This window comes from Girardinichthys multiradiatus, chromosome 5 (assembly GCF_021462225.1).
Source record: "Girardinichthys multiradiatus isolate DD_20200921_A chromosome 5, DD_fGirMul_XY1, whole genome shotgun sequence".
NCBI classification, from domain to species: Eukaryota; Metazoa; Chordata; class Actinopteri; order Cyprinodontiformes; family Goodeidae; genus Girardinichthys; species Girardinichthys multiradiatus.
The window spans coordinates 13262452-13290379 of record NC_061798.1 but is presented as its reverse complement, the minus strand read 5'-3'; the positions used below and the strand labels follow the sequence as shown (position 1 = coordinate 13290379).

At 39.3% G+C, this 27928-nt stretch overlaps 1 protein-coding gene across 9 annotated transcripts in view; it reads right to left on the bottom strand.

The window, feature by feature from the left end:
* Nucleotides 1–27928, bottom strand: part of adgrl3.1 (adhesion G protein-coupled receptor L3.1) — a 247436-nt gene that overhangs the window by 37014 nt on the left and 182494 nt on the right. For 8 of the 9 annotated variants that reach the window (XM_047364448.1, XM_047364452.1, XM_047364451.1 and 5 more), the window contains 5 exons: nucleotides 22853–22975; nucleotides 20350–20555; nucleotides 16068–16244; nucleotides 14926–15135; nucleotides 9039–9259 (listed from right to left, as the gene is read on the bottom strand). In XM_047364448.1, the coding sequence (XP_047220404.1) occupies nucleotides 9039–9259; nucleotides 14926–15135; nucleotides 16068–16244; nucleotides 20350–20555; nucleotides 22853–22975 (937 nt within the window). The remainder of the gene's footprint in view (nucleotides 1–9038; nucleotides 9260–14925; nucleotides 15136–16067; nucleotides 16245–20349; nucleotides 20556–22852; nucleotides 22976–27928) is intronic. The other variant, XM_047364449.1, reaches the window with a different exon arrangement.

Sequence of the window (27928 nt, the reverse complement as noted above, 5' to 3'; positions counted from 1 at the left end):
TATTAATCCCAAAGGGAAATTAAATGTTGTTATAGCTCATATTATGAAGGTTTCCTCAAAGAGCCGTTGTAGATGCTGATGGCTGTGGGCAGGAAGGATCTCCTGTAGTGCTCCGTCTTACAGCAGATCTGAAGAAGCCTCTGACTGAAGACACTCTGTTGTTGTAGTACAGTCTCATGAAGAGGATGCTCAGGGTTCTCCATAATGTTCTTCATTTTATGAAGAATCCGTCTTTCCACAATGATCTCCAGAGGTTCCAGAGGAGTCCCCAGAAGAGAGCCAGCCTTTTTTATCAGCTTGTTGAGCTTTTTTAAGTCCTTGGCTCTGATGCTGCTTCCCCAGCAGATGATGGCAGAAGAGATCTCACTTTCCACAACAGACTTATAGAAGATATGCAGCATCTTGCTGCAAACACCAAAGGACCTAAGCTTCCTCAAGAAGTACAGTCTGCTCTGTCCCTTCTTATAGATTTCTTCACAGCTGCATCTCCACTCTAGTCTGTTGTCCAGGTGAACACCGAGGTATTTATACTCCTCCACCACCTCCACTTCTTCTCCCATGATAGAAATAGATTTTGACTTATTCTTGTTTCTCTTTAAAATCTACAATAATCTCCTTTGTTTTAGTCACGTTCAAAATGAGATGATTGTTTCCACACCATGCCATAAAGTGGTCCACCACCTTCCTGTACTCAGCTTCTTGTCCATCTCTGATCCACCCCACGACTGCAGAATCATCCGAGTATTTCTGCAGATCACAGGAGTCTGTCTTGTACTGGAAGTCTGAGGTGTACAGAGTGAAAAGGAATGGTGAGAGTACAGTCTCCTGTGGTGCTCCAGTGCTGCTGACTACCTGGTTAGACTCACAAACCTTCAGTCTCACAAACTGTAGTCTGTTTGTCAGGTAGTCTTTGATCCAGGAGATTGTTGAGGCCTCCACCTGAGTCTTCTGGAGTTTCTGACAAAGCAAATCAGGTTGGGTTGTGTTAAATGCACTGGAGAAATCAAAGAACATGATCCTCACTGTGCTACTGGCTTTGTCCAGATGACAGTGGGTTTGTTGAAGAAGGTGTATGATGGCATCTTGAACTCCAACTCCACAGCGATAAGCAAACTGAAGGACGTCCTGATGGTTTACTGTTTGCTTACTCAGGTGGGCCAACCGGAGTCTCTCTAGGACCTTCATGATGTGAGATGTCAGGGCAACAGGTCTATAGTCATTGAGGACTGATGGGTGAGTTTTCTTTGGTACCGGAACAAGACAGGAGGTCTTCCACAACTCCGGAACCTTCTTCTGGGCCAGGCTAAGGTTGAAGAGGTGCTGCAGAATCCCACAGAGCTGCTTTGCACAGGCCTTCAGGACTCTAGGGCTGACATGATCTGGACCTGCAGCCTTATTCCTATTCAGTCTCTCCAGTTGTCTCTTCACCTGACTTCTTGAGACACACAGGTGGAAGGGGGAAGCAAAGGAAGCATCAGCATCTTCTGATATGGTTGAAGGCAAACATGTAGAAGCAGAAGGGTCTAGGGCTGAGGAGGAAGATAAACAATGTGAGGTGTTACTGGACAGCTGTGGGTCAAAGGAAGATGGAATGTCTGTTTGGCTGTGAGCAGGACAGGAGGATGTGAAGCTTGTTTCTGAACTGAACCTATTGAAGAATGTGTTCAGTTCATTGGCTCTGTCCAGACCTTCATCGGTCTGATCATCCTTCTGCTTGAAGCCTGTGATCTTCTTCATCCCTGTCCACACATCTCTGATATTGTTTTGCTGGAGCTTGCTCTCCAGCTTCTTCTTGTACACCTCCTTGCTGTCTCTTATCTTGACTTTAAGTTGCTTCTGTATAATCCTCAATAATTCTCTGTCTCCCTCTCTGAAGGCTCTTTTTTTCTTGTTAAGCAGGTCCTTCAGGTCACTGGTGATCCAAGGTTTGTTATTGCGGAAGCATCTCACGGTTCTGGTGGGGATGATGTTATCCACACAGAAGTTTATATAGTCAGTTACACACTCAGTCATGGCATTGATGTCCTCTCCATGTGGCTGGCACAGTGCGTCCCAGTCTGTAGCCTCAAAGCAACCTTGCAGAGCTTCTTCAGCTTCCTGTGACCATTTTCTCACAGTCCTCTTTTTTACAGGTTGCCTCTGAACAAAGGGCTTATATTTTGAGCAGAGAAAAACAAGATTGTGATCTGATTTGCCTAGAGGAGGTCTTGCTGTAGAGATGTATGAGTCCTTGACATTTGCATAAAACAAATCCAATGTTTTGTTTTCTCTGGTAGAGCAGCTGACAAACTGTTGAAACGTTGGAAGTGTAGCAGAGAGTGAAGCATGGTTAAAATCACCAGAAATTGCCAGAAAAGCATTGGGGTTTTGTGTCTGTAGCTTAGCAACAACTGAGCTGATGGCATCACATGCAGTGTCAGCAACAGCGGAAGGTGGAACGTAAACTGTTGCCAAAATAACACTGGTGAACTCTCTGGGTAAATAATATGGACGAAAACTTACTGCCAACAGTTCAATATCTGGACTGCAGAGATGACACTTCACAGTAACATGTCCTGGATGACACCATCTGTTGTTCACAAGTACTGCCAGTCCACCTCCTTTACATTTGCCGCTCCTCTTTAAATCTCTGTCTGCTCGTATGGTTAAAAAGCCCGGCAGAGAGACGCTAGAGTCGGGGATATGATCCTGCAGCCATGTCTCAGTAAAACACATGATACTGCATGCCCGGTACTCTGGCTGGGTCCTTTGTAGGGCTTGGAGTTCATCCAACTTGTTTCCCAACGATCTCACATTGCCCATCAAAATCGACAGAAAAGATGGTTTGAACTTCATCCTTCTCTCTCTTCTCTTAGCTCCTGCTCTGCATCCATGGCGTCTCCTTTTCAACTCATCAGGGATTTGGGGTTGCTGAAGTATTATTTGAGCTTTTGAGATATTAATCAGCTGCTCCCAGGTGTAAGAAACAACCCCGTTGCCATGGCAATGCATCAAAACAAATGTCCAAAAATATTAGTAAGTAATAAATAATAAGAAAAATCCTCCAAGCTGCACAGCATCCGACACTGGAGTGGACAGTCATCCAAAAAAAGTCAACTGTATCCACCACAAGAGGAATAGTTCCCAAAAAAGAATAAATCAGAATCAAAAGTAACAGAGCTATTCCAACCTGTTGCCACCTTGAGTGGCGCAATTCAATTGAAGTCTGAAAATGTAGATATATTTGGTGTAGAAGATTTAGACTAACAAGCATTAAAAAAACGATTTAATGAACACCGATTGAACTTATGACTTCAATATTGCTAACAGGTCATCTGTAAACACTCAGGTAGACCGGACAGGTCTTCCAGTTCACCAGAATCAGAACTAAACATGGAGAAGCACCATTTGGTTCCTATTCTCCACTAGTCTAAAACAAACTTCCAGAAAAACTGCAAAAATGCTGAATTCCTGAGATCTTTTAAATCAAGATTAAAAATCCATTTGTTTAGAGTTGCTTTCACTCTCCCATCATTAATTTTTGTAGTCCAACTATTCTTTACCTGCCTTTATTATGGCACTGCAATGTACTTTTTTATGTTCTCTTTTCTTCTGTTTTCATCATGTAAAGCAACTTGAATTCCCTTCATGCTAAAATGTGCTATACAAATAAATGTGGCCTGCCTTGTGTAAACAATTTTGCTTAAAATCATGCATTTTAATATATATGTCAGGAAAAACTTTTTTTTACATTTTTTACAGTCTGTTCCTCATGAGGCTTGTATTTGTGTTAGAAGGGCAGCTTTGTGAGTTCAAAGGAGTTTACAGTACAAATACAGGGGTTGGACAATGAAACTGAAACACCTGGTTTCAGACCACAATAATTTATTAGTATGGTGTAGGGCATCCTTTTGCGGCCAATACAGCGTCAATTCGTCTTGGGAATGACATATACAAGTCCTGCACAGTGGTCAGAGGGATTTTAAGCCATTCTTCTTGCAGGATAGTGGCCAGGTCACTACGTGATACTGGTGGAGGAAAACATTTCCTGACTCGCTTCTCCAAAACACCCCAAAGTGGCTCAATAATATTTAGATCTGGTGACTGTGCAGGCCATGGGAGATGTTCAACTTCACTTTCATGTTCATCAAACCAATCTTTCCCCAGTCTTGCTGTGTGTATTGGTTCATTGTCATCCTGATACATGGCACTGCCTTCGGGATACAATGTTTGAACCATTGGATGCACATGGTCCTCAAGAATGGTTCGGTAGTCCTTGGCAGTGACGCGCCATCTGGCACAAGTATTGGGCCGAGGGAATGCCATGATATGGCAGCCCAAACCATCACTGATCCACCCCCATGCTTCACTCTGGGCATGCAACAGTCTGGGTGGTACGCTTCTTTGGGGCTTCTCCACACCATAACTCTCCCGGATGTGGGGAAAACAGTAAAGGTGGATTCATCAGAGAACAATACATGTTTCACATTGTCCACAACCCAAGATTTGCGCTCCTTGCACCATTGAAACCATCGTTTGGCATGAGTGACCAAAGGTTTGGTTATAGCAGCCCGGCCATGTATATTGACCCTGTGGAGCTCCCGACGGAAAGTTCTGGTGGAAACAGGAGAGTTGAGGTGCACATTTAATTCTGCCGTGATTTGGGCAGCCGTGATTTTATGTTTTTTAGATACAATCTGGGTTAGCACCCGGACATCCCTTTCAGATAGCTTCCTTTTGCGTCCACAGTTAATCCTGTTGGATGTGGTTCGTCCTTCTTGGTGGTATGCTGACATTACCCTGGATACTGTGGCTCTTGATACATCACAAAGACTTGCTGTCTTGGTCACAGATGCAAGACATGCACCAACAATTTGTCCTCTTTTGAACTCTGGTATGTCACCCATAATGTTGTGTGCATTTCAATATTTTGAGCCAAACTGTGCTCTTACCCTGATAATTGAACCTTCACACTCTGCTCTTACTGGTGCAATGTACAATCAATGAAGACTGGCTATCAGGCTGGTCCAATTTAGCCATGAAACCTCCCACACTAAAATGACAGGTGTTTCTGTTTCATTGTCCAACCCCTGTATGTCAATGTATCCTTGTATTTGCCTCTATTCTGTCAATTGTTAGCTCTTAAATAAACAAAACACAATGTTTTTCCACATGTTGAAATTATAGCAACATCCCAAAAGCAATAATAAATTATTTTATCCATATGGAATTAAATGAAACCATCTTTTTGTTCGTGCTTTCAAGCATTTGAATAATGGACTGTGTGGTCTTTATATGTTTTTAACTAAACATTTATGTGATATAAACACTGCCAGGAAAATGTATTTGGTCTTTACAGAATTTCTCCATTTTTGCTTTGGTGTCACACCTGAATATTTAAGATTATCAAGTAAATTTTAATAATAAAACTATAATTACAAAAAGCAGTTTTAGAAAGATGTAATGTAAAAAAGCGATGCAAACCAACCTGGTCCAATCTGGTCCCAACCCCACCTTGTTATATCTTGAATGAACTGTGATTAACCACATTTTTGGAAAGCTGGGTTCAATTTCACTAGCTGCACTTTACTTCTAGACGCATAGAATCAAGAAATCACCTAAATAGGAACCGTCTGACAGCATGAAGTAGGCCAACAGAGGCATCACAAGATCCTCTAATCTAAAGAAGTTCAGGAAAACATTAAAAACAAAGTCACTGACATCTATTGGTGTGAAGAAGGTAACAGTTGTTTCTAAGTCTTTGGAACTCCAGTGATTCCCAGTAAGAACCATTCTTGCAAAACTACTCCAAGAGCACACCAATGACTTCACAAAGGAGGTAACAAAAGAAGTAAGAACATCTACAGCACTGCAGAAAGGCTTGATTCACATTTGCAACAAACGTCTTGATAATCACCAAGCTTTTTTGAAAAGTTTGGACTTAAGTCCAATCAAGATGTTGTTGATTACGTGACCCTAAACAGTCTGTTCATGCTCGAAAACTTTTTAATGTGGCTAAATCAAAGCAAAACAATTCTGCAAAGAAAAGTGTGCAAAAATTCCTTTACAGCAATAGAAACACCTTTAAGTGTATTTATTTAAGTGTTTTTTATTTGTTAAAACTGCGATGAAACAATCACTACAATCAACTGAAAAAAAACGTATGCTGATTTTACTGCTTAAATTCTGTTTGTTTTACTAGTGTAGGTAATAAAACAAAACCTGCCCCTATCCCAACTGGATGTAGACTTGCAAGGGGTTGCCGTCACAATGACAAGGGAGAGGATAAAAGACACAAAGTTGCCATACAGTAGCTGAAATATGGGAGGACAAAGAAAGGAAGTGGGTGGAGATAAAAGTAGTAAGAGAGTGTTACAGGTTGGAGGAAAATACATCACACAGGCAGAGGTGGGAGACAGCACGGGATGAGCACCTGTGATAAATAAACCTTTACTTCCCCCTCATGGCTCAGATATATGACATGGCCCCATACTGCAGCCACAAAAATGTGACAAAACTGTATTCCTTTGAGTTACTGAGTTACCAATGCAGACCTCACAAGGCTATTTATGGAGTCTGGGAATGGCTGGGAAGTTAAAGGAGAGGGCAAAGGCACGCATACTGGCACGTAACATTTGCACGCAAACAAAAAACCTGCTCAAACACACTGACACACTCTTCAATTTCTGACACTTAGGTTAGCTGCTCTGCTAAAGATATCCTGCTGTATGCTAAATCCCATTCACTCTAAAAACATCTTCACTCATAAATCGCAGTGAGCAGGGGGGAAGAAAGAAAATGTCCCACAGTGCCCTCCGGTGAGGTCAGGCCCAGCTGCTCGCAGAAAAAGACGGCTCCAAAATGGCCAACTGATTCATGACCAGCTGCTTTTGAATTATTAATCTTTCAATTTCCAACACATTAGTGAGCCCTCCATTATGGGTCCCTGACTGTGTCACAGAACCCTCCATTAGGGCTCCTTTGCTAAGTCAGAGCCACCGTTCATTATAGGATGTGTACGAGGGAGGGAGAAAAACAGAGGGGTACATTCAGGAGTGACACAGCAGGAGTAACGTGATGCTTTCGCAAGTTTTGTCTCAATGTCTTAACGTCAAAAATGATAAGTGGTGTCATTTTCAAAGCTGCGGTTATAAATGAGCAATTAAAGTTGCTGCTTTTAAAGCAAAAATAGTCCTGTCAGTTACTTTTCTGATCAGCGAGGGCCAACAGGCACAGAGCTATTAAAAAGCTATTTGGGTACAATATGACCAAAAAATACTAAGGACAATCTGTTAACGACATCTTATATTTCTGTGAGGCTCTGCTCCATTCTTCTAATGCATGCCGTGTTTATCTTTTTTTCGTTTCTCTTTTCAAACCTGCCGTCTCAAGTTTTTCCCAATGCTACACTGCCTAATGGCATGCAGTGAGACTATTCATTCAGAACTTGGCATTCAGACTCTCATTCTTTAATGATCACCATGCAATGAAATATTGATCTAAGTGGCCTGTGAATTGGTGTAGCTTGATCATTAAGCACAGCTAAATTCAGCCCCTCCCCTCGTCTTTCGGTTTCTACGAGGCAATGCGGTGTTTGAGAGGCAAAAGGTCCCAGATGGAACAATTAATGTGAACATTTGGGCATGTGAATCTTTTAAAGGTTATATACCTTACAAGGAGATATTTTAAATGTACTTTAGGGAAGATATTTTTCTTTTTGTAATACAAGTCTTAAAATGCTAATTTTGCAATGTTAATGTCCTCTTTGAAATTTAAACAGTCACTGGATGGACAGGTCATGAGTAATTAAACCTTTCCACATTTTGTCATGTTACAACATGAACTTTAACGTATTTTGTTGAGATTTTATGTGACAGACCAAAAAAAAGTAGGATCTTTGTGAAGAAGAAAAAATAGGCTTTCATTATTTCCAAAAAAAGGGGAAAGTGCCTTAGTATTGAGCAACCTTTGATACACTTGAATAAAATCTCGGGCGAACAATTAAGTACAGCAGTCATTGCAAAAGGCATCCACTAGTCTGTAATTTAATCTCAGTATAAGTCCAACTGTTCAGTGAAGGCCTCTGAGGTTTGTTAGAGAACATTACAGGACAAACAAGATCATGAGGACAGGTGAGGGAGAAAGTTGTGGAGAGATTTAAAGCAGTTTGGTTTTAAAACAATAGGATTTACCTTTTCACATAAAACCCCAATTATGCACTACTTTGTGTTGGTCTATCACATTGTGTGCACAAAAGGCTAAGCTGTTTTTAAGATATAACTGAAGATGTAACTGAAGGAGATTTGTTTCCTGTATCAGTTGTAGAACTGAGGACAGGAAGGGCATTAACATGTCTAGAGTAGTATGTATATTACATACGCACTATGTATTTAATGTGTATGTGTACTTTATGAATAAAATGTTGGCCTCGTTTCAGAGTCCCAGCACAAGGAGAACGGGGCACTCAAGCGAAACTGGGAATTACCTTTATTTCAGATGCTGTTTTATTCCTGGAGTCCTGCCACGACTGAGGTTGAACAAATCAACCATACGTCAATACACGACCTTTTTAAACACATCCTCATTCGTCACCACTGTGTGCCCCTTCAGCAGAGGCCAGCCTCATTTCGACACACTCAAGTGCAAACCAGAATGGATGTGTACACAGGCTAACAGTCTACTCCATCACCCCCTTTTCTAAATGCTTCCATTTGCACACTTAAACTGCACTTCTTTTGCTCCCTCCTATCCTGCTTGCTAAATCCTTCCATATTCACACATTTTCACTGCTGCGCTCATGCAGGCACTCTGTGGTGCATTCTCTACTGCTGGTCCCCAGATTTCTCTCCTCCTTTTCATCCTTCTCAGCTTCTCTTGCCTCTCAGCCTCGCTGTATTGACTCTTGAGAAGTGCCAAAGCTTGTTGAGTCCACTGTGGCAAACACAGCCAAAATGACAGCAGGAACTCCAGCCGCACCCCCCTCTTCCCTCCCCTTCATCCCTCTTGCCCCTTCATCCATCCTCCCCTTCATGCCACATATTCTTCACCACCCTCCTTACACTCGGTCGGTGCCGTAGCTCCTGTAGTCCACCGCGGCGGAAACGGCCACTATGACAGCTGGCACTCCATACCCTGCCAGGTAGAAGTACTTAGTCCTGGAGTGTTCGCTCTCAAACACCTCCACCAGCATGATGTAGAGCTGCACCCCTTCCAAGAACATCCAGGTGAAGGCTGCCAAGAAGAAGAAATGGAGCAAGGCCGCAAAGACTGCACAGACAATCTGGTGAGAGAGAAAGAAAAGATTTGAGAGGGATTACACAAGGAGTCGAACTACACACAGAATTATTTAAGCTGGTGGACGCTTGCACTGATTAGGTGGAGAGCAGAAAAAATACTGCAGGCGATAAAAATATGAGTCCGATTTAGAGGAGTAATTTATCATTTTCACACGAGGAAGAATATTTTTAGTGATTTAAAATTTGGCTGGCAGGGATACAATGCCTTGCAAAAGTATGAATTAAACTTTTTCACATCTTGTCATGTTTCAACCACATACTTCAGTGTGTAATTGTCAAGTGAAAACAAAAAGGACACATGCTTTTCAGGTTTTTGTTTTTACAAATACAAATCTGAAAAGTGTGACATGCATTTGTATTGAACCCCTCTTAGTCAATACCTTGTAGAACCACCTTTCATTGCAGTAACTGACTAAAAGTCTGTTGGACATGTCTCTACTAGCTTTGCACATCAATGCACATCTAAACGGTAACATTTCTGCTTAAGCACAATCAGATTGTATAAAAAACCTCCCTAAAGAAAAGCCTTCCTACAGCATGATGCTGCAAAAGACATGCTCCACTGAAGAATGCTAAGCACTGAAAATATAAGTTCATTCTTGTTCGCAAAATAGTTCAAGCTCAGCCAGATTGGATGAAACACTTCTTTAAACAATTTTATTTAGGGCTGAACACTCATGGGGCCATTATAACCCATGGATGTTGATTAAAACCCTTTCATTGTAGCTCTGGAGTTTTGATTTAGGGTTGCTATCCTGCTAGAAGCAGAACCTCTGCCCATGTGTCAAGTCGTTTGCAATATCTGGCGAGTTCAAGGATTACCCTGTATTCAGCTCCATTCATCTCCCACCAGCTTCTCTGTCCCTTCTGAAAAAGATCATCCCAACAACATAATGCTGCCAGCCTTCAGGTTTTAGAGTGGAGATAGTGAGCTATGTTTTACTAAGGTAGCTTCTAAGGGAAATGATTGCACTGGATTTAATTTTGCATCGGAGTAAAGGGGTGTGAATACTAATGCATGCCACATTTTGCATATTGTTAGCCGTGAAAAAAAAACCCTCATATTATATGCTTTAACTTTACAATTATGCATGACTTTGTGTTGATTTATAACATTAAACAGAATATAATACACTGAATTTGGAGGTAAAAGAGGGACGAGCACTTATGAAAGGCACTGTATGCATGAATGAATTAATGAATCAATGAATTAATGGATCAATCAATCTGCTGCACTTTTCATAAAGAAAAATGTACAACCTTTTCTTTGGTTGCTTTACAGCAACCAAAGAAAATACAAAAATAAAAACAATTTCCATTCACCATCCAACCACCCACACACCCTTTGTCATAACTTTAGGTAAATAATAATATAAGAATGAAAATAATAAAAGATCTGCATCTGCTGATCTAAGGAGTCTGAAATACACCTGTCAAAAGTAAATCAGAAATTTTTGATTGAGATTATGTGAAGCTTTAGAATAATCTTATAAGCAGTACGGAAAGATATAGGAAACCAAAGCAGAGACCATAAAAATCATAGTAAAAATGGCTCTCTTTCTGGAACATGTGAAAAGATTTTCAGCTGAGTTTAGAATTAATTGCAATGATGAAAACAGAAAGCAAAGCATTACTTGATTTTGCTGGTGATAAAAGCAAGTATCACTGTCTCTGTCATTGTTTTCTTTTGATATAGGCTTACTCTGGCAATGTTCTTTAAGTAAAAGATGTCTGTCTTAGGTGTTATTGTAATTTCTGGAAGAATTTTTACATTTAAGTCAAAAATACCACCATGGTTCTGTGTCAGAGCACTTCATTTGATATAAAGTATTCCCCTGCGTATGTCAGAATCGAACACTTTTGTCATGGCTGAGCTATAGAAAAAAGTTTGCAATAAATGTCTTAAAGTCTTAAATCTACTTGATTTCTGTCCGAAAGAAACACATCAATTAAAAGCTATGTACCATAATTGGGAAAAGGTATGCTGTTATGCCATGTCTCATCTGCTAATAACATCCCTAAGAGCACCACATACAGGTTAAAAGGAGGGGGACTGAACGTTAAGCCTTGGGGAACACCAAAATTTTGTTAGTATTTGAACATTTGAATTGAGTGTTGTATTTTAAATTTAAGATATTATTTATATCCACTAGTATTAATTTTACATTATACTTTTAGATTATAAGCAGATCTCTACATATAGATATAAAATTAACAATATATGATTAGAAAAAAACAGCTTCCAGAAAAAAAAGGATTGGCTGTTTTAGGAATGTCACAGTGTTGGCAAGATACATGGGTGGGTTTAAAACCCCAAAGAATGCAGGAACCATGCGACATGCATTACTTTCTTTGCTGTCACACTGACATTATATTACAGACAGAGAGGCATGCACTTTTCTCTTCAGCTCAGCACACAGGTTTTCTGTTGGATTTTGATGTGGGGGCTAAGATGGAAGAAGGTTCATATTATGTCAGAGAACCTGTACTGTGTTAATTTCATCATATATTTAAGACCATTTAAAACCCAAACACCCAGTAATGACCCGTTTTTGGTTTTCTGGCAAAGGGCAGCAGATGTTTTTAAAAGCTCCCAGTATTTTAAATACATGGTGCTTTTCCACATGTCCATCCTTGTTTCATGCCAAATCCACCTGAAGTATTTGTTGCAGAAAAGCCCAATCTTTGTCACATTTGACCTAAGCACATGGTTCCAGTTAAAATCCAAGTAGCAACTCCATTATCTTTGCATTTGTGAAGGTAGAAAATAAATGCCCTTTTCCTAGCATGAATCCCAAACATCTACAGTATGTAACTTGTTGAAAATACTTAATAGTTGTTGTAGAAAAGGTGACCTCAAGATGCCACCCTTTGCTGCAGCACAGTTTGGAGATGTTATTTACCTCCTGTGGCATCTTTGCCTTGCTGGCCACACCGTGTTAAACATTTATATTACTGTTATGACTGTAGATATCGACAGGTTTAATACAAGTAGCTATATCTCTGTAGTGATTTGCAGACAGCTGCCTAACTTCACTGGCATGTTCTCTAGTCTTCCCAATTTTGAGGACTGGCTATAACAAACGGGTCTCTGCGCCACTTTATATTCATGTCGAATGTTGTCTTGCTCTGTATGTTTATCCTTTTAAAGGTTGTATTGTACAACCGTTTGATTCCCGTTAAATGTTCTTTTTTAAAATACAGTTAGATTGGATTGAAAACAGCAAGTTATAGATTAATAATTAAAACTTCCATCCATCAGCTGCCTATACCTGCTTGTCCTTGCAGGGTTGTGGAGGGGGTTGGTGACAATCTCTAGCAGGCTTTGGGCGACAGGCAGGGCAGACAGGACAGACAACAATGGATGCACAAACTCATACCTAAGGACAATATACAGAGACCAATTAACCTAACAACCATATTTTGGATTTTGGGAGGAAGCTGTAGTGCTCGTGGAGACCTCACGCAGATGCAAGGCTGGGATTTGAACCCAACACTTTCTTGCTGCAACGTAACAGTGCTTCCAATTGTGACAACTCGCAGCCAAGCTCTTATCACCTTAAGAAAATTGTTTAATAAAAGTTTGGATAGAACATGTTTCAGTCTATTAATTTACAGAGAGTATGGGCTCCAAGTATTGGAGCCTACATAACTGTGGGACCAATGGTTCTGTTACAAAAGATTTCAGTGTGAGATTATGCTGCTGTAATAAAAGATGAATTTATTCGTAGCTTTTTTACAGACCCTTACCAGAGGACCATTAAGGGAGACAGATACTACAACCACATATACACACCTACCAGTGTGTATCTAATGTATCTAACTAATGCATCACAAGGATGACCACAGTCAGAAAAAAAAAAAAAGCCTTTAAACACTGTACAAAATGGCCTTGCCTTTGGCTGCTTTGATCAGTTGTGCAGGATTAGTTTTTATATAAATGTAATGCTTATTTTATATTAAATAAACTATTGCATTACATCTAAAATGAATCCCAGTATTGTTCAAATATTATTATGTAGTGTTTAGTGCCAGCTCTTCTCCCATAAGGGAGGTGTTATGAAAATATTATTCAGTCACATTAAGGTTTACTAGTATTACAGACTTCTCTACTAAAAATACATAATTCATGGGAAACGTCTGGCAAAATGGTTTCAACAGCTTATGATGTTTTTTTATTGGCAGCATCACCATTGCAAACTTAAATTTTGCTCTGCTCAGCCTCAACGGACCTCGAATATAACTGCTTGCAAAGCATAAACTTTTCAAGGCTCCACTTTGCCAACACATTAACAATCAATACTTGAAAAAAAGATTTCTTTTTTCTTTTTTAAAGTGCACTTTCATTTCACCTTGTGTTTTATACAGGGTTATTCTACTGTTCGACTGTGACGCATGTACTGTGAGCTACCTTTAAGCGCCACGGCTCTGTGAAAGAAACGGTCAAACTTGGGGTCACATTTACACAAATGTGCAGCGTGTTGCTCTTTGTTTTGGGAAATGGTTTATTTAACATCCTATGCGCAGCTAATAGGATCCTGCGGTAAGAGAGAAAGAGACTGCAGCTCCAGCAGCCTGAGGGAGAAAGTGACAAATGAAGACTGAAGCACAGCAATGACATCACCTAAGTCAGCACATAAGCTTTAATAGATTATGAGGCAGGTCTGTGTAAAGTGCACTTTGTGTTGTAAATCATTTTTGTGATTGCTGGGAATGGATTTCAAACAGGCAAATTAAAGCCCTTGGCCTCTACATATTTATCATGGTTGAATTAGTTTGCCATGTAAAGTACAACAGATTAACTATATCCAGGTCTTCAATGCTTTTATGAATTAGCTGTAAATTGAACCACAATCAATCTGTCGTTATGTCCTATTTAATATGATAACGAGGTTTTTGGGGAAGAACTGTCACAATAAATCAATCAGCTGGTAATGAGAGAAAAGATAGACACCCAGAGAAATGTCTGTTTTTGATTATTTAATACACAGTAGCTCTAACATGCTCAGTAAAAACAAATATGTCCATATCTATTATAAGAATTATTATGTGGACAACACTGCAGTATTGCTACAGCCAGGGCCAGATTTATTGATACCTCTCTTAACAAAAAGAAAACTGCCTTAAAATAAATTCACCATTTATTGAAATCATTTGTTGACTTATCAACTGATCCAGCTTAGTATCTTTAACACATATTGATCTTGCTAAAATGCACTGAGACAGCAGAGGTTGCTAGACTTTAGTTGTAGATTTTGATTTCTCTTTGCATATTCTGAGTTTTGATTCCTCTACTATGCCCTCTCTTTTTCAACTCACCCCACAGGTCTATAGGATTTAGGTAGATTTTTTTGTGTTTTGAACCATTGCTGTTTTGGATCATTATCCTGCTAAAACCCAATGATGTCATGTTTTCAATTTTTTAGTCCGCCAGATTTCTCTTGAAAATGTGTTGATGCTTTAAAGAGTTCATCATTACATGCAATCTAACAAGGCTCCCACATCCTTGAATATAAAGAATATAAAGTCTACATCTTTTATTTTACACTTTTTTGTTCTTGTCAAGGAACAGCTTGCCTGACCCTTTGGCCAAACAGGAATGTGGATGTCCACATGCTGAAAAATGAGCCAAAACTCCTCCATTTCTTACTGGCTGATCAGCCTTGTTGATCCCGACCAGAAATAGCGACTCAGCGATGAACAGGCTGATGCACAGGTTCTTGTGGATGGTGTTGCGGTCGCTCTGCAGGCCTCTGAAGAAGCAGAAGGTGAAGATGCAGATCAGCAAGCAAACCAGCGACAACAGGATTCCGACCCACGTGATGACGTCCAGGAGCATGTCGTGCATGCTGTCTGCTTTCTGTGAGCAAAAACAAAACAAGACAAGGCAGAGGGGATAATTTAATAACACTTAAACACATAGCCAGAGTAACTATGTTTAACCTTGGTTTACTGAAAACATATGCGAGTCATGTTCCTGTCAGAAAAAACACACTCTGACAGAGCCCCTCTGCCAGCCCTGACTGATCTGAGTCCGGCTGTGTGTCGCTGATCGTTCAGGGCCACAGTGTTACGCCGCGCTGCACAGGTGCACTAGCTTTATCCATCAGTGTCCCGCAAGCTGGCAGGCAGAGCAATGTTCACCCTAACATTGTAGTGATGGATCTACTGCTCAAAACCTCACACAGCGTTCACAGAGGCCTGCCAAGCCAGCTCTGACCATGACCCCTTTAGATGTAACACACATCCTTGGTCCCCGAGGACAGCACGGGCATCGCACTTGATCCAAAGTTGTGTGGAAAGAAGTGGGGCCTTAATGTACCAATAGAGGGAGATGAAAAGTGCCTATCCCAAACAGGATGAGACAGTAATGCTTTTATCCAACACCCACTAAGGCTCATGGATATCCAAATAAATGCTCTCACCTTCTAATCAAATATCACTTTGATAGCAAAATGCGATCTGGAGCTTTGTTCTGGTTCTTGGGATTTTAGACCAGATCTCTGAGATTCTTTTGTTAGTATTACATAATATTTTGTCAGTCCAATCTCATCATCTGACTTAAAAAATCAAATTTGAAAATATTCTCTGCCAAGTCCAACTCACACTCAGGCTCTGAAGAGGTCCAATCTGCCTCACAGATGTGACCTGTGTCTTCTCCTTCTTTGTTCTTCAGAGTCTTTTAACCAGCTGGCCAGCAGTTTGTTATGAAATGATGAATAACTGACCTCCCAGTACCCTCCCTTCTGCCCTAAATGGCTTGCGAAGCAAAAGGAGAAAAAAAGGGCATACCTTGACCTCCACGTGAGCCATGAGCACCGCGAAACTGGTGAGGTGGGTGCAGGAGCAGCTGGTGTGTGTGCGGTTGGTGGTGAGCAGTCGGCAGTCCTGTGTAGACCAGAATCCCGTCATGGTACGCTTGGAGTAGCTCCAGAAGGAGCAGTTGGGATTGAAATTCTTTTCTGACTGCTGAGGAAAGATAGAAAGAGAGATTGTGATTAAGAGAAATCCAAATAAGATGTAAGAGAGACATATAGGTGCAAAATGGCCAAAAAGAAAATATACACTAAATATAACACTGTGAATAAATATTTGCCCTTTACAGATTTCTTCAGCTTTTGCTCTTTTACTAGCAATAATTAGGCCACACCCAGCCCTAATTATTGCCAGACCTGTAGAAGCAATAAATTACTCCAACATGAAGAAGGCTCATTCTCTGGTCTAAAGCAATTCAAGAACAGATGAGAAACAAAGTCCCAGACATCTATCAGTCTGGAAATGGTTACAAAGCCGTCTCTAAGGCTTAACACAAAACACAGTGAGAGCCATTTGACACAAATTGAGAAAATATGGTACAGTGGTGAACTTTCCCAGAAGTGGTCGGCCTACCAAAATTACTCCAATAGAACCTCGATGACCTATGCAGGAGGACACAAATAAACCCAGAGGAACATATAAAGCAGCCCTCACATTCCTTAGTTCAGGTCAGCGTTCATAGATCAACAATAGGATAGAGACTGGGCTAAAAAGGCATCTAGGGGAGAGGTCAAAGGTGAAAACCACTGCTGACCGAAAGCACACAGAGAAGACAAAGAAGGCCTCTTTAACAATTGTCAAAGAAACATCTTAAAGTTGCTACTTTTGGAAAATATTCTGTGGACTGACACGACAAAAGTTAAAATTCTTTATATTTTTATGAAACTTTGTTTGATGATCTGAAACATTTGAGTGAGACAAAAAAAACCCCCAAAAAAACAACAGAAATCTGTGTATTTAAAGGGCATGAGAAGTGATAAAGTGGTGGGAGAAACTGGATGGAAAAGGAAGAATTGCACAGAGGGAGTCACACAGCAACATGACAACAAACAGAAGGGCCAGAATGCAAACGTGAAGCAACAAATAAACACAGAGCCATGGCAGGAGGTGATGGCGCCCTGTCCATTTTTGTTGTGTGCCGTTCTGCAGCGCAGGAGCGGCTTGTGTTGTGTAAACTGACGATGTGGCTTGTTAGGCCTATAAAGTTGCTCTCGGAAAGAACAAGTGAGGAGTCTGCTGCTGCCAACAAGCTGGGTCACCAACTGGATACACATTTGCTTGTTGAATGAGAAGCACGTAATGAAACCCTGGTGCAGACCATCGTCATTGAGACAACATGAGGCAATATGGATTTCAGTCTGTTAGACCGAATGGGTCTTTCTTTCTCATCCAGAGAGAGTAAAGCACAGTTGGAGCAAACTAAAAGAACCTTAAATACTAAAGCCTCAAACTCATAAAATCAAGCAGCCACTACATTAGAAAAAAATGTCTATAGCTGGTACTCAAATTTTAGAAAGTAAAAATAACTAAATTCAAGAACAAGTGCCACTCTTTTTAACTGAAAGGCATTATTCAGTCTTACTGCTTATACATAACACACTTAAAATACAAAAGAAAATCAGATTACATTACTGATCACTTTCAGAACAAAGGAAAGTAGCCTTGCAAATATGTCCCTGAAACCTCTCTACTGCTTTGGACACAAATAGTAAAGTTTTTACAAATTCTTCTTTGAAAATTAGCTCAAGCTTAGTTAGTTTGGATGGCATGATGCTGCCAAACACATGTTTTACCATATGTACAATTAGTGACAGTTTTGATATGGACAACATGGATGACATTAGGGGTGGAAGTAGGCAATAAATATTTTTAAACACTGCCTTTTACTTACCCATCCCCCTACCTATGGGTAAGCCCAATCGGGCAATCATGCAAGAATTGCCACTGCGCACCACTAATAATGGTCCATTGAAGCGTTTTTCCAACCTGAGACGTAGATCCCTGCAGCTCCTCCAAAGCTTTTAGCTAATCTGATTAATGCTCTTTCAAGTCGGCCTGTCAGGTTAGCCATACTCTTTCCATTTCCGAATGACTGATTGAACAGTGCTGTGTGAGATTTAAAAGCTTGAGATATTGTTTCATAACCTGACACTGGTTTAAATGTCTCCACAGCATTAGCCATGACCTGTCTGCTGTGTTCCTTGGTCTTTATTGTGTCGTCTCTTTCGCAAAGTTCTCCAAGCATCTTTGGAGACCTTTACAGATCAGCTGGACTCTATTTACTAATAAGATAAAAACCTCAGAAGGCAATTCATTAATTTTACTAGTTTTATTCAGAAGTATCAGAATAATGTAGGTCTATAAATAAATCTGAGTTGGTCTAAAAAATCTCATTAAATATATTAACATTTGTGGTGAAAAAATTGGAAAAAGGGTAAGGGGTATGAAATATTTTTCAAGGCACTCTAGTAACCTTAGTTCATATAGAAAAAACATGTTGTATGAGCTTTGTTTCTTTTTTGCAATATATCACATACCATATATCATTATTAATAGTTAACATACTTAACATTAGAACCAGGGCTCAGCAACTATCGTCATACAGAGTTTCAAGGCACCAGGATCGCTTCCTAAAAGTTTTCAAAAGGTCGGCCAAGGCGGGAGCCACTGACAGTCTTGGGGCAACACACCAAAACCATAAAACATTACAGAATTTCACAGGTTTTTATCATGCAGCTGTATTTAAGTGGGTTTGAGGGGTGGCTTCACTGATGGATATTCAAAAGTGGCACACTATACAGGACAAAACATAAATGACATACTATAAGCATTAATACAGAAATAAATGTGGTATTTCAATGAAGTTTGTCTTTCCTCTGTTAAATTTATGTTCATTGACTTTTTAACACTTTGGATAAATCAACAAGGATGCTGGTGAAATCCTTGCAGTGAAAATAATTGCAGTCTCTGTGAACACAAAGGCATCTGAAGACACCGCAGACACTAGCGCTGCATTCCCTAGCTTCTCTTAGCACCTCACCGAGCAGATCCATAACACCTGAACATACAGAGTGTGTAAGCTCTGAAAATAAAAAAAACAAGTTTGAGATGGCACTGCAGTCATTAAGCTCCATTCTCCAAATATAGGTCCTAATTATAATGCACACCCAGCTTGTTTTTCCCGCTATCTTTAGGCATCATGTTACTATTTTCTCATTTGTGTGAGAGATATCACTGATTATCATGATCATCTATGCAAGGTGTGAAGAAATCCCTGGAAATATAGGCAAGAAATAAAGCTGCAGTGACATGTGTAATGCTGATTGAATGATGAACCGACATTGTAGGTGGACTGTGGTAAATGAAGAATTAGTAGGTTTAATTTCAGTGTGTCAGATAAAACTTTTTTCACTGAATAAAATGTGAGAACATCTCAGATGTGATTTGAGCTTAAGATGGCTGCACACATATATTTAGATCTTTTTAAGGAAGTTTATATGAAGATCGTCAACATGTTCTTTAATCAGCTTACTTGTGAGCGTGATTCCTTAGTAACTGCTATTTATTTTAAAAGCAAGGCAACGGTGTTTAAAACAAAAATCAACCTTTTAACCTCAAAGACTAATTCCCAGCTGAAACGTTTTTATAGCTGGTGAGCAATTATAAGAAGGGTTTGATTTAGCTAATGCCAAAAAATCTTTTTCTATTGATCACACAGAAGGCTACAGGTAAAAAATAATATCCAAGTATTTTTTTTTTTCAAAACTGATACCCTTTTACAATACATTCATTTATTATCTTAAATAAATGACTATCCCCGAGGTTGTGAAAAATTATGGGATTTATTGTAATGCAGGCAAAACGAAGCAAACTAGTTGATTAAAAAAGAGAGTAGGGCTGAAGCATGTTACAGACGGCGTTGTAGTCTATTAAAAGATTTATATGTTACAAAAAGAATTTCAAAAGGGACTCTAAAATGAACTGAAAACACACAGGAAGCCAAAGAAGCGAGGCTACAACAGAACATAACTGATTTAGTTAGTAGTTATTTTAAGAATATTAAAAACTTTAATAAAAAACAAATCTATGTTCAAGAAATAAAAATACAGTGCTCCTGCTGAGATAACCAGATAAAAAAAAAACGTATTTTTCTGTTTCTGCAAAACAGGTGCAGTAAAGTATGTTTGTCCTGAAAGCCCTTTCAGATGTGTTCTTTTTGGATTCTTTTATTATTTTGCTGATAAAAACCCAAACTTACCTGCAGGTGTTGGACAGTGAAGACCACAGGGTCAGAAAGGTAGACTTTATTGCTTTCCTTGTTAATCGACGCAGTGATGACCGGGGAGTTGACGATAACGGAGTAATTCGGGTACACCGCCTCACTGCTCAGTCTGACGCTGGCGTTCTCTGTTGGCAGGTAGGAACCTAGGTTCCTGTACAGCACAAACGCCATCCTGATCTCACCTGTGAGTAGACACGTGGGAATGATGCTCTTAGTATCTGTTGGTATTTAAAAAAATCCACCCCTGGAAAATCCTATCCAGGGGTGGATTTTTTTAAAGCAAATGTACACGCATAAATAATCACAGTTGAATAATGGTGTATGCACTACCTCTGTAGAATGTGAAAACAGGCAAAGTTTTTAAAGCATACAAAAAAAAAAGAACTACAAATTTAGCTTTTTGTCTATTTTGGTTGTAGACATAATAAGGGGCAGACAAATCAAGCGGATCAGTCGTGAAAATATGTTAAAAAAGAGAAAAACATATAGGTAGACAGATAACTCTGACCAGCTGCCTTATGTGATGTCACCGGAGGCCTTTGTATGAAAGCATTTTTGTGTGCGTGTGGAAGGTGGATTTAATCATGATTAAATGTTTTACAATGTCATAACAAAACAAATGGACAAACTGACTATGATATGCAGTTTTATAGGGGACAAAGTATTTGCACCCTTCAGATTTCTTCTAATATTTTCTCACTTAAGTGTTTCTCATCATCAAATTTTAATTTCAAAGAGTAAATGCAAACAGCAGTTTTCAGGTTAATTTATTAGCTGGAAACAGCTATCCGAACAAACTTGGTCCTATGTGAAAAGTAATTACGCCCTCAATATAATAACCACTCTTGGCGGCAACAACTACTATCAACAGTTCACAATAAGTGGTAATGAGTCTTTACATCGCTGTAGAAGACTTTTAATCCAATCTGATTTCCAGAATTGTTTAAATTCAGCCACACTGGATGGTTTTCGAGCTTGAATGGCCTGTTTAAGGTCATGCCACTGCATCTCTATTGAAGGTAAGTCTGGACCTCTGAAAGCTTTCATTCAGAGGTGGATTGGCTAGTGTGCTTCAATTAATTGACTTGCAGCATAACCTAAGTGTGCTTGAGTTTATGATCATGAATTAAAGGGTTAGAGAATATCCTTCTGGATGTTGTGCTATAGAACAGAACGTATGTTCTTTTCTAAAATGCTGTGTTCGTTGTAATGGGAGGCATACCTTTTAAAAAGTTCTACTTTGTCATAATACACAAAATATTTTCCCATAAGTCATTGGGATCCTCTTGATGCTTGATGACTGTTAAATGTTTCAATGGTCAGATGCCTCCTTAACTAACAAAACTTTTAGAGAAGCACGTGCCCAGTAGATGTTTGAGGTCACAACTCTTGTTGCTTGAAGATGTTCCTGGGACTCGTCTTATGACCCGAGGAGACACAGCCTTTCCTGTTGTTGATCCCAAATTCTAGAACAATCTTCTTATTGTAAAGATAGCCAGTATCTTCAATGATTTTACGTTTCTTCTAAAGGCCGACTATATTTTAACTTGCCTTTTTTCCAGTTGAGCAAAAGTATGAGGCTGATCCATTGTGGTCTTTTACTTACTGTTTATTACTGGTTTTAGCTGTTCTTTTCTTTGCTTTATTGTGTCTTATTGGTCATTTTTATGTTTTTTGTTTTCTTTTCAATTTATAGACCTATACAGCAATTTGTTCACTTTGGGTGTGTAAAGTGCTCTATAAATAAAGGTTTATTGATTGATTGATTGATTGATTGATTGATTAATTGATTGATTTTGGTAAGAGTGAGATGGGTTGATATGTTCTTTTTGGTCAGCTGAGGGAAGTGAGACATGCAGTGCTTTAGATGTTCTTCTGGATTCTTTTGTTTTCTCTAGCATGAGTTATCCATGAGCTCTTGGAATAATTTTAGTAGACTGGCCACTTCCGGGAGGGTTCAATGTTCTATGTTTTCTCAATTTGTGGATAATAGCTTTCACTGTGATTTGTGGATACCAAAACCTTAAAAAATACTATGTGGCCATTTCCAGAAGGAAAGATGTCGGTGACTTTTTTTCCATTTCTAAATTTCTTTAGATCAGGGCATGATCTGTTGTTTTTAAAAATCTAGCGAGCTTTTTTCCTTTAATGAAAATATTGTTTAAATCAACGTTCTGTGCTTAATCTCATATCATTGTTTGATAATAACATCTGATTGAAGATTTGAAACATTTAAGTGTAAGAAAAAGCAACAGCAGATAAAATCTGTAAGGGGACAACTTTTTCACAGCACTGTATATCTAAAGTGGTTTGACTGATTTTTACAGAAATGTCTGGCATGTAACGTTTATCATTTATGGCAAACAGAGAATGCATTTAAGGAAGAAACCAATGCAATTCAGTTAAGCAGAGCGTAAAAAGGGTCTCTGACGCCATAGCGAATATTAGGGAAAGAGAGAAGGTGAAATTTGTCTTCTACCATTTCTGCCATGCTGTTTGAGAGTGCTGGCTGACAGCTGGATGGAGTTTCCATGTTGCTCAGACTGAGGAAACGTCAGATCCACAAGGTTTCCATCCGTGCTGAGCCTGGCTACTTCCAGCTCTGAAAAAAATACACACCTTAATGTCAAATCGTAGCTTTACACATGACTTCAGATTTGCTTTACAGACTCTTGTAGCAAAGATGTGTTCTCCCTAAGTGCTTCAAAGCAGAATCCTTGAGCAGTTTCCAACTCCTTCTGAGGATCTGAATAAAAAAAAACAAAAAAACCTGACATGCTTTGGACAGAAATAATGAGAATTTCTGTATACTTTAAACTGTAGCTGTGTCTCCAAGCAACAGGTCCACACATCGAGGTAGATTATCCTGCCTCTCTTGTATTGTCGGAATCTAATTTCACAATTCTAGTTCGTTAGCACATTCCTGATTACAACCGCGTAAAGTGTTAGATAAAGTTTCTAATTAAGGACTAATTATACCTTTGGAGTATTGCTATCTTGTGCTTCTGAGTGATTTGGTGATTTAGGCTGCTGCTTTTCATGGCGAAAACAGCCCCCTCAGATTGAGTAAACAACATGGCGACAAGTCAGATAAAAAACAAGAACGCATGGATGAGGAGCTAAAAACGGGTAAGAAGTGCTTGGGGGGAGGTTCGAAAAAAAAGGAGGAAAGAGCAGTCAGAGAAGCAAAGTGGATGAGATAGTAAATGAAAGGATGTGTTGAAAGGAGAGGAGTAGAGTGGAGACAGATGGAAAAAGACTATAATGTTTTGCTGAGTTTAATAGATGGGGCTCAGAGGAAAGAGATACTGAGGTGCAGAGGAGAGAAAATGGAGGCAGACATAAATACAGACTGATGCAGAGAGATATGTAAGTAATTATTTTGTCTGCTTGATCAAAAATTGTAATACATGTAAAAGGTTTATGTGCTGGTAAACTAACATTGCACTTTACCCGTCCCCACTGTTTACCATGATGTTGGCAACTTAACCCAAACTGTGGCAAGACTTGAATATTGCTGATTACAGACACTCTCTCCAGTCTGGCTGACCTTGAGTTATTTTTCAAAAAAAGACGAATGCGCACACTTTTCAGATTAGAGTTTTATTTTATTTATTTGTTAGCCTGTCACAAAAGATCTAAATAAAAAAACACTGAACTTGGTGTTGTTAATGGTAAATAATTCCAGGGGTGTTAGTACTTTAAGCAATATAGGGGCCCACAAACACGGCCACGTGTACAGTCGCCCACGCTCATACAGATCGGCGGGGTATCGAAACACACTGCGTCTGATCTAATTAAAATATCCATGTCATGACAATCTTCCTCCTTAGAAACACACTGTTTCATTATCATTATCACACACACATGCACTATTACCGCTCTGTTATCCCTTCAAAATCACTGTTTTGCTTTTAATAATAACACTATTTATCTGTCTGCCTTGTACCACGATTCTGTCACAATCTCACATAATATCACTTACAGTTGCTGCAGTAGCATTTCTAAATTGCGTCAAATAATTTATTCTTGTCACTCACTCTCATCTAAAAGGCTTGTTAGGAAAAGAAAAGAGGATGGGGACTGTGGTGGGGGATGAGCTTAAAAACTGTAAGAGAAAATGGAGGCACAAGTGAGAAAGACAGAATGGAGGTGCACAAATGACAGGCAGTTTGGGGCTGGTTATGAATACAGGGGAAGAGATAATCATGGAGGATCTTCCCACTGGATTAGCTGGAAGGGAAGATTAACAGCACCAAAAAAGAAGAATGTGGAGATGATTTTCTTTTACCCCCCAGAAAAAGGGAAATTCTCGTTTGAAGTTCCTGCAGTAGCCTACATTTTGATGACTGTTTATGTAACAATATTCATGTGGTGCATTTGGGAGGAAAAAATAATTGGAGGAGATGCGTTGCAGAAATTATATAAGTTAAAACCGGGTAGGAATGAATGCTACTGGACAGAGCCGCTGTGCTTAAAAGGATGGTTCAGGATTTTTATCATAAAAGTAACACAGTTTTATGGTAGCTATTATTACATTAAAGCAAATAATAATAATAATATTAATAAAGAAAAATGCAAAATGTAAAAGTACAATCACTACACACTTAAAATACAATCAAGGTACAACCAGCTAGGTTGTGGAGTTTTCAGGCTGACATTTTGGTTAAAACGTTTCCTAATATTTAACAGTGCAATCAAATCTGTCTGTTTCTGTATATTTGATTTTAGATTTATACAGTTTTAAACATTTATATAGTAAATCCTTGGAATTAAAGGAGAGTGTACTAACTTAGTTTAATCAGTAGCTATTATTAAAGATGCTAATTGCACATAATATTGTCTTTTTTGCCCTTCTACTAGCTCTTCTACAGGTCCTTCTCAAAATATTAGCATATTGTGATAAAGTTCATTATTTTCCATAATGTCATGATGAAAATTTAACATTCATATATTTTAGATTCATTGCACACTAACTGAAATATTTCAGGTCTTTTATTGTCTTAATACGGATGATTGTGGCATACAGCTCATGAAAACCCAAAATTCCTATCTCCCAAAATTAGCATATTTCATCCGACCAATAAAAGAAAAGTGTTTTTAATACAAAAAACGTCAACCTTCAAATAATCATGTACAGTTATGCACTCAATACTTGGTCGGGAATCCTTTGGCAGAAATGACTGCTTCAATGCGGCGTGGCATGGAGGCAATCAGCCTGTGGCACTGCTGAGGTCTTATGGAGGCCCAGGATGCTTCGATAGCGGCCTTTAGCTCATCCAGAGTGTTGGGTCTTGAGTCTCTCAACGTTCTCTTCACAATATCTCACAGATTCTCTATGGGGTTCAGGTCAGGAGAGTTGGCAGGCCAATTGAGCACAGTGATACCATGGTCAGTAAACCATTTACCAGTGGTTTTGGCACTGTGAGCAGGTGCCAGGTTGTGCTGAAAAATGAAATCTTCATCTCCATAAAGCTTTTCAGCAGATGGAAGCATGAAGTGCTCCAAAATCTCCTGATAGCTAGCTGCATTGACCCTGCCCTTGATAAAACACAGTGGACCAACACCAGCAGCTGACACGGCACCCCAGACCATCACTGACTGTGGGTACTTGACACTGGACTTCTGGCATTTTGGCATTTCCTTCTCCCCAGTCTTCCTCCAGACTCTGGCACCTTGATTTCCGAATGACAAGCAGAATTTGCTTTCATCCGAAAAAATACTTTGGACCACTGAGCAACAGTCCAGTGCTGCTTCTCTGTAGCCCAGGTCAGGCGCTTCTGCCGCTGTTTCTGGTTCAAAAGTGGCTTGACCTGGGGAATGCGACACCTGTAGCCCATTTCCTGCACACGCCTGTGCACGGTGGCTCTGGATGTTTCTACTCCAGACTCAGTCCACTGCTTCCGCAGGTCCCCCAAGGTCTGGAATCGGCCCTTCTCCACAATCTTCCTCAGGGTCTGGTCACCTCTTCTCGTTGTGCAGCGTTTTCTGCCACACTTTTTCCTTCCCACAGACTTCCCACTGAGGTGCCTTGATACAGCACTCTGGGAACAGCCTATTCGTTCAGAAATTTCTTTCTGTGTCTTACCCTTTTGCTTGAGGGTGTCAATAGTGGCCTTCTGGACAGCAGTCAGGTCGGCAGTCTTACCCATGATTGGGGTTTTGAGTGATGAACCAGGCTGGGAGTTTTAAAGGCCTCAGGAATCTTTTGCAGGTGTTTAGAGTTAACTCGTTGATTCAGATGATTAGGTTCATAGCTCGTTTAGAGACCCTTTTAATGATATGCTAATTTTGTGAGATAGGAATTTTGGGTTTTCATGAGCTGTATGCCAAAATCATCCGTATTAAGACAATAAAAGACCTGAAATATTTCAGTTAGTGTGCAATGAATCTAAAATATATGAATGTTAAATTTTCATCATGACATTATGGAAAATAATGAACTTTATCACAATATGCTAATATTTTGAGAAGGACCTGTACTTCTAAATCAACTTTAAAAGCCTGGCAAGCTTATGTTAGCTTGTGAATTAGCTGTTTTCTTTAATTCACTGGCTAAGCTAATTAACTATTTAAGCTAACATTGTTAAATAAAAGCCACCAGCTTGGGTTACTTGTTAATATTAATGAAAGGTATGCTAATAGGCTGTAGCTGACATTGGTTTCACAACAGTGTTTTACAAATTTTACAAATAGCCAAAAGCATTTTTTCTAACAAGGTAAATTTGTAAGAGGTCTTAATTTTTACCGTTACATTCATTATCTTATTGCTTAAAAATTCTATCCATTCTCTTTCATTTCATTTGATAAACAACTCTGAAAATGTAAGCTTGCCTGATATATAGGAGTTTAACCTACACCAAAATAATTTTTGGTTTTCTGTTATAAACCTGTTGTGTCAAAATAAATAAAATTATCCAAATTAAACCACAAATCTTTTCGTTTTTGAAATCGTTTTACTTCTATATTAGAGCCTTACTCTCACCAGAAAGGCTTTACATGTTCCATTATCAGTATGTATTTCATACAATAAGATCATTTTGGACCCACTGCCTCCTACATCCATTTCCTATATAAATAATCATTGGTTTCTTTCTAAAACACAGCCAAATAAAAACGTGACAATGTTTTAATGCTTCATAAAATATTTTCACATAAATCTCTGTGATGATTTTGAGATTGGACTTTTTTAAGTTTTAAGACCCCTCCTGAACTACTGGCAAGCTTCTAAACTGGATTTATACGTACTAAATGAAAGAGAGTCATCTGCTGCAGGTAAAGTATTAACTGTTTCTAACATTTTCACACAACCTCACTTTGAAAAGTCAGATCTGTTTCTATAAAGCTAATCCAGAATTTGACAGTCACGTTGTAATGGACAGACTTTGTAGAATCTTATCCGTCAGAACAGTCTGCCTCCGACAGGAAAACCGCAGTAATGTAATCACCATGCTGTGTGATTTAAATAGCTGTAATTTCATTGCTCACTGATGTAAAAGAGAGCTAGAAAAAAAGGCCTCAGAGCATCATTTGACATTCAACTGCCACCATTGCC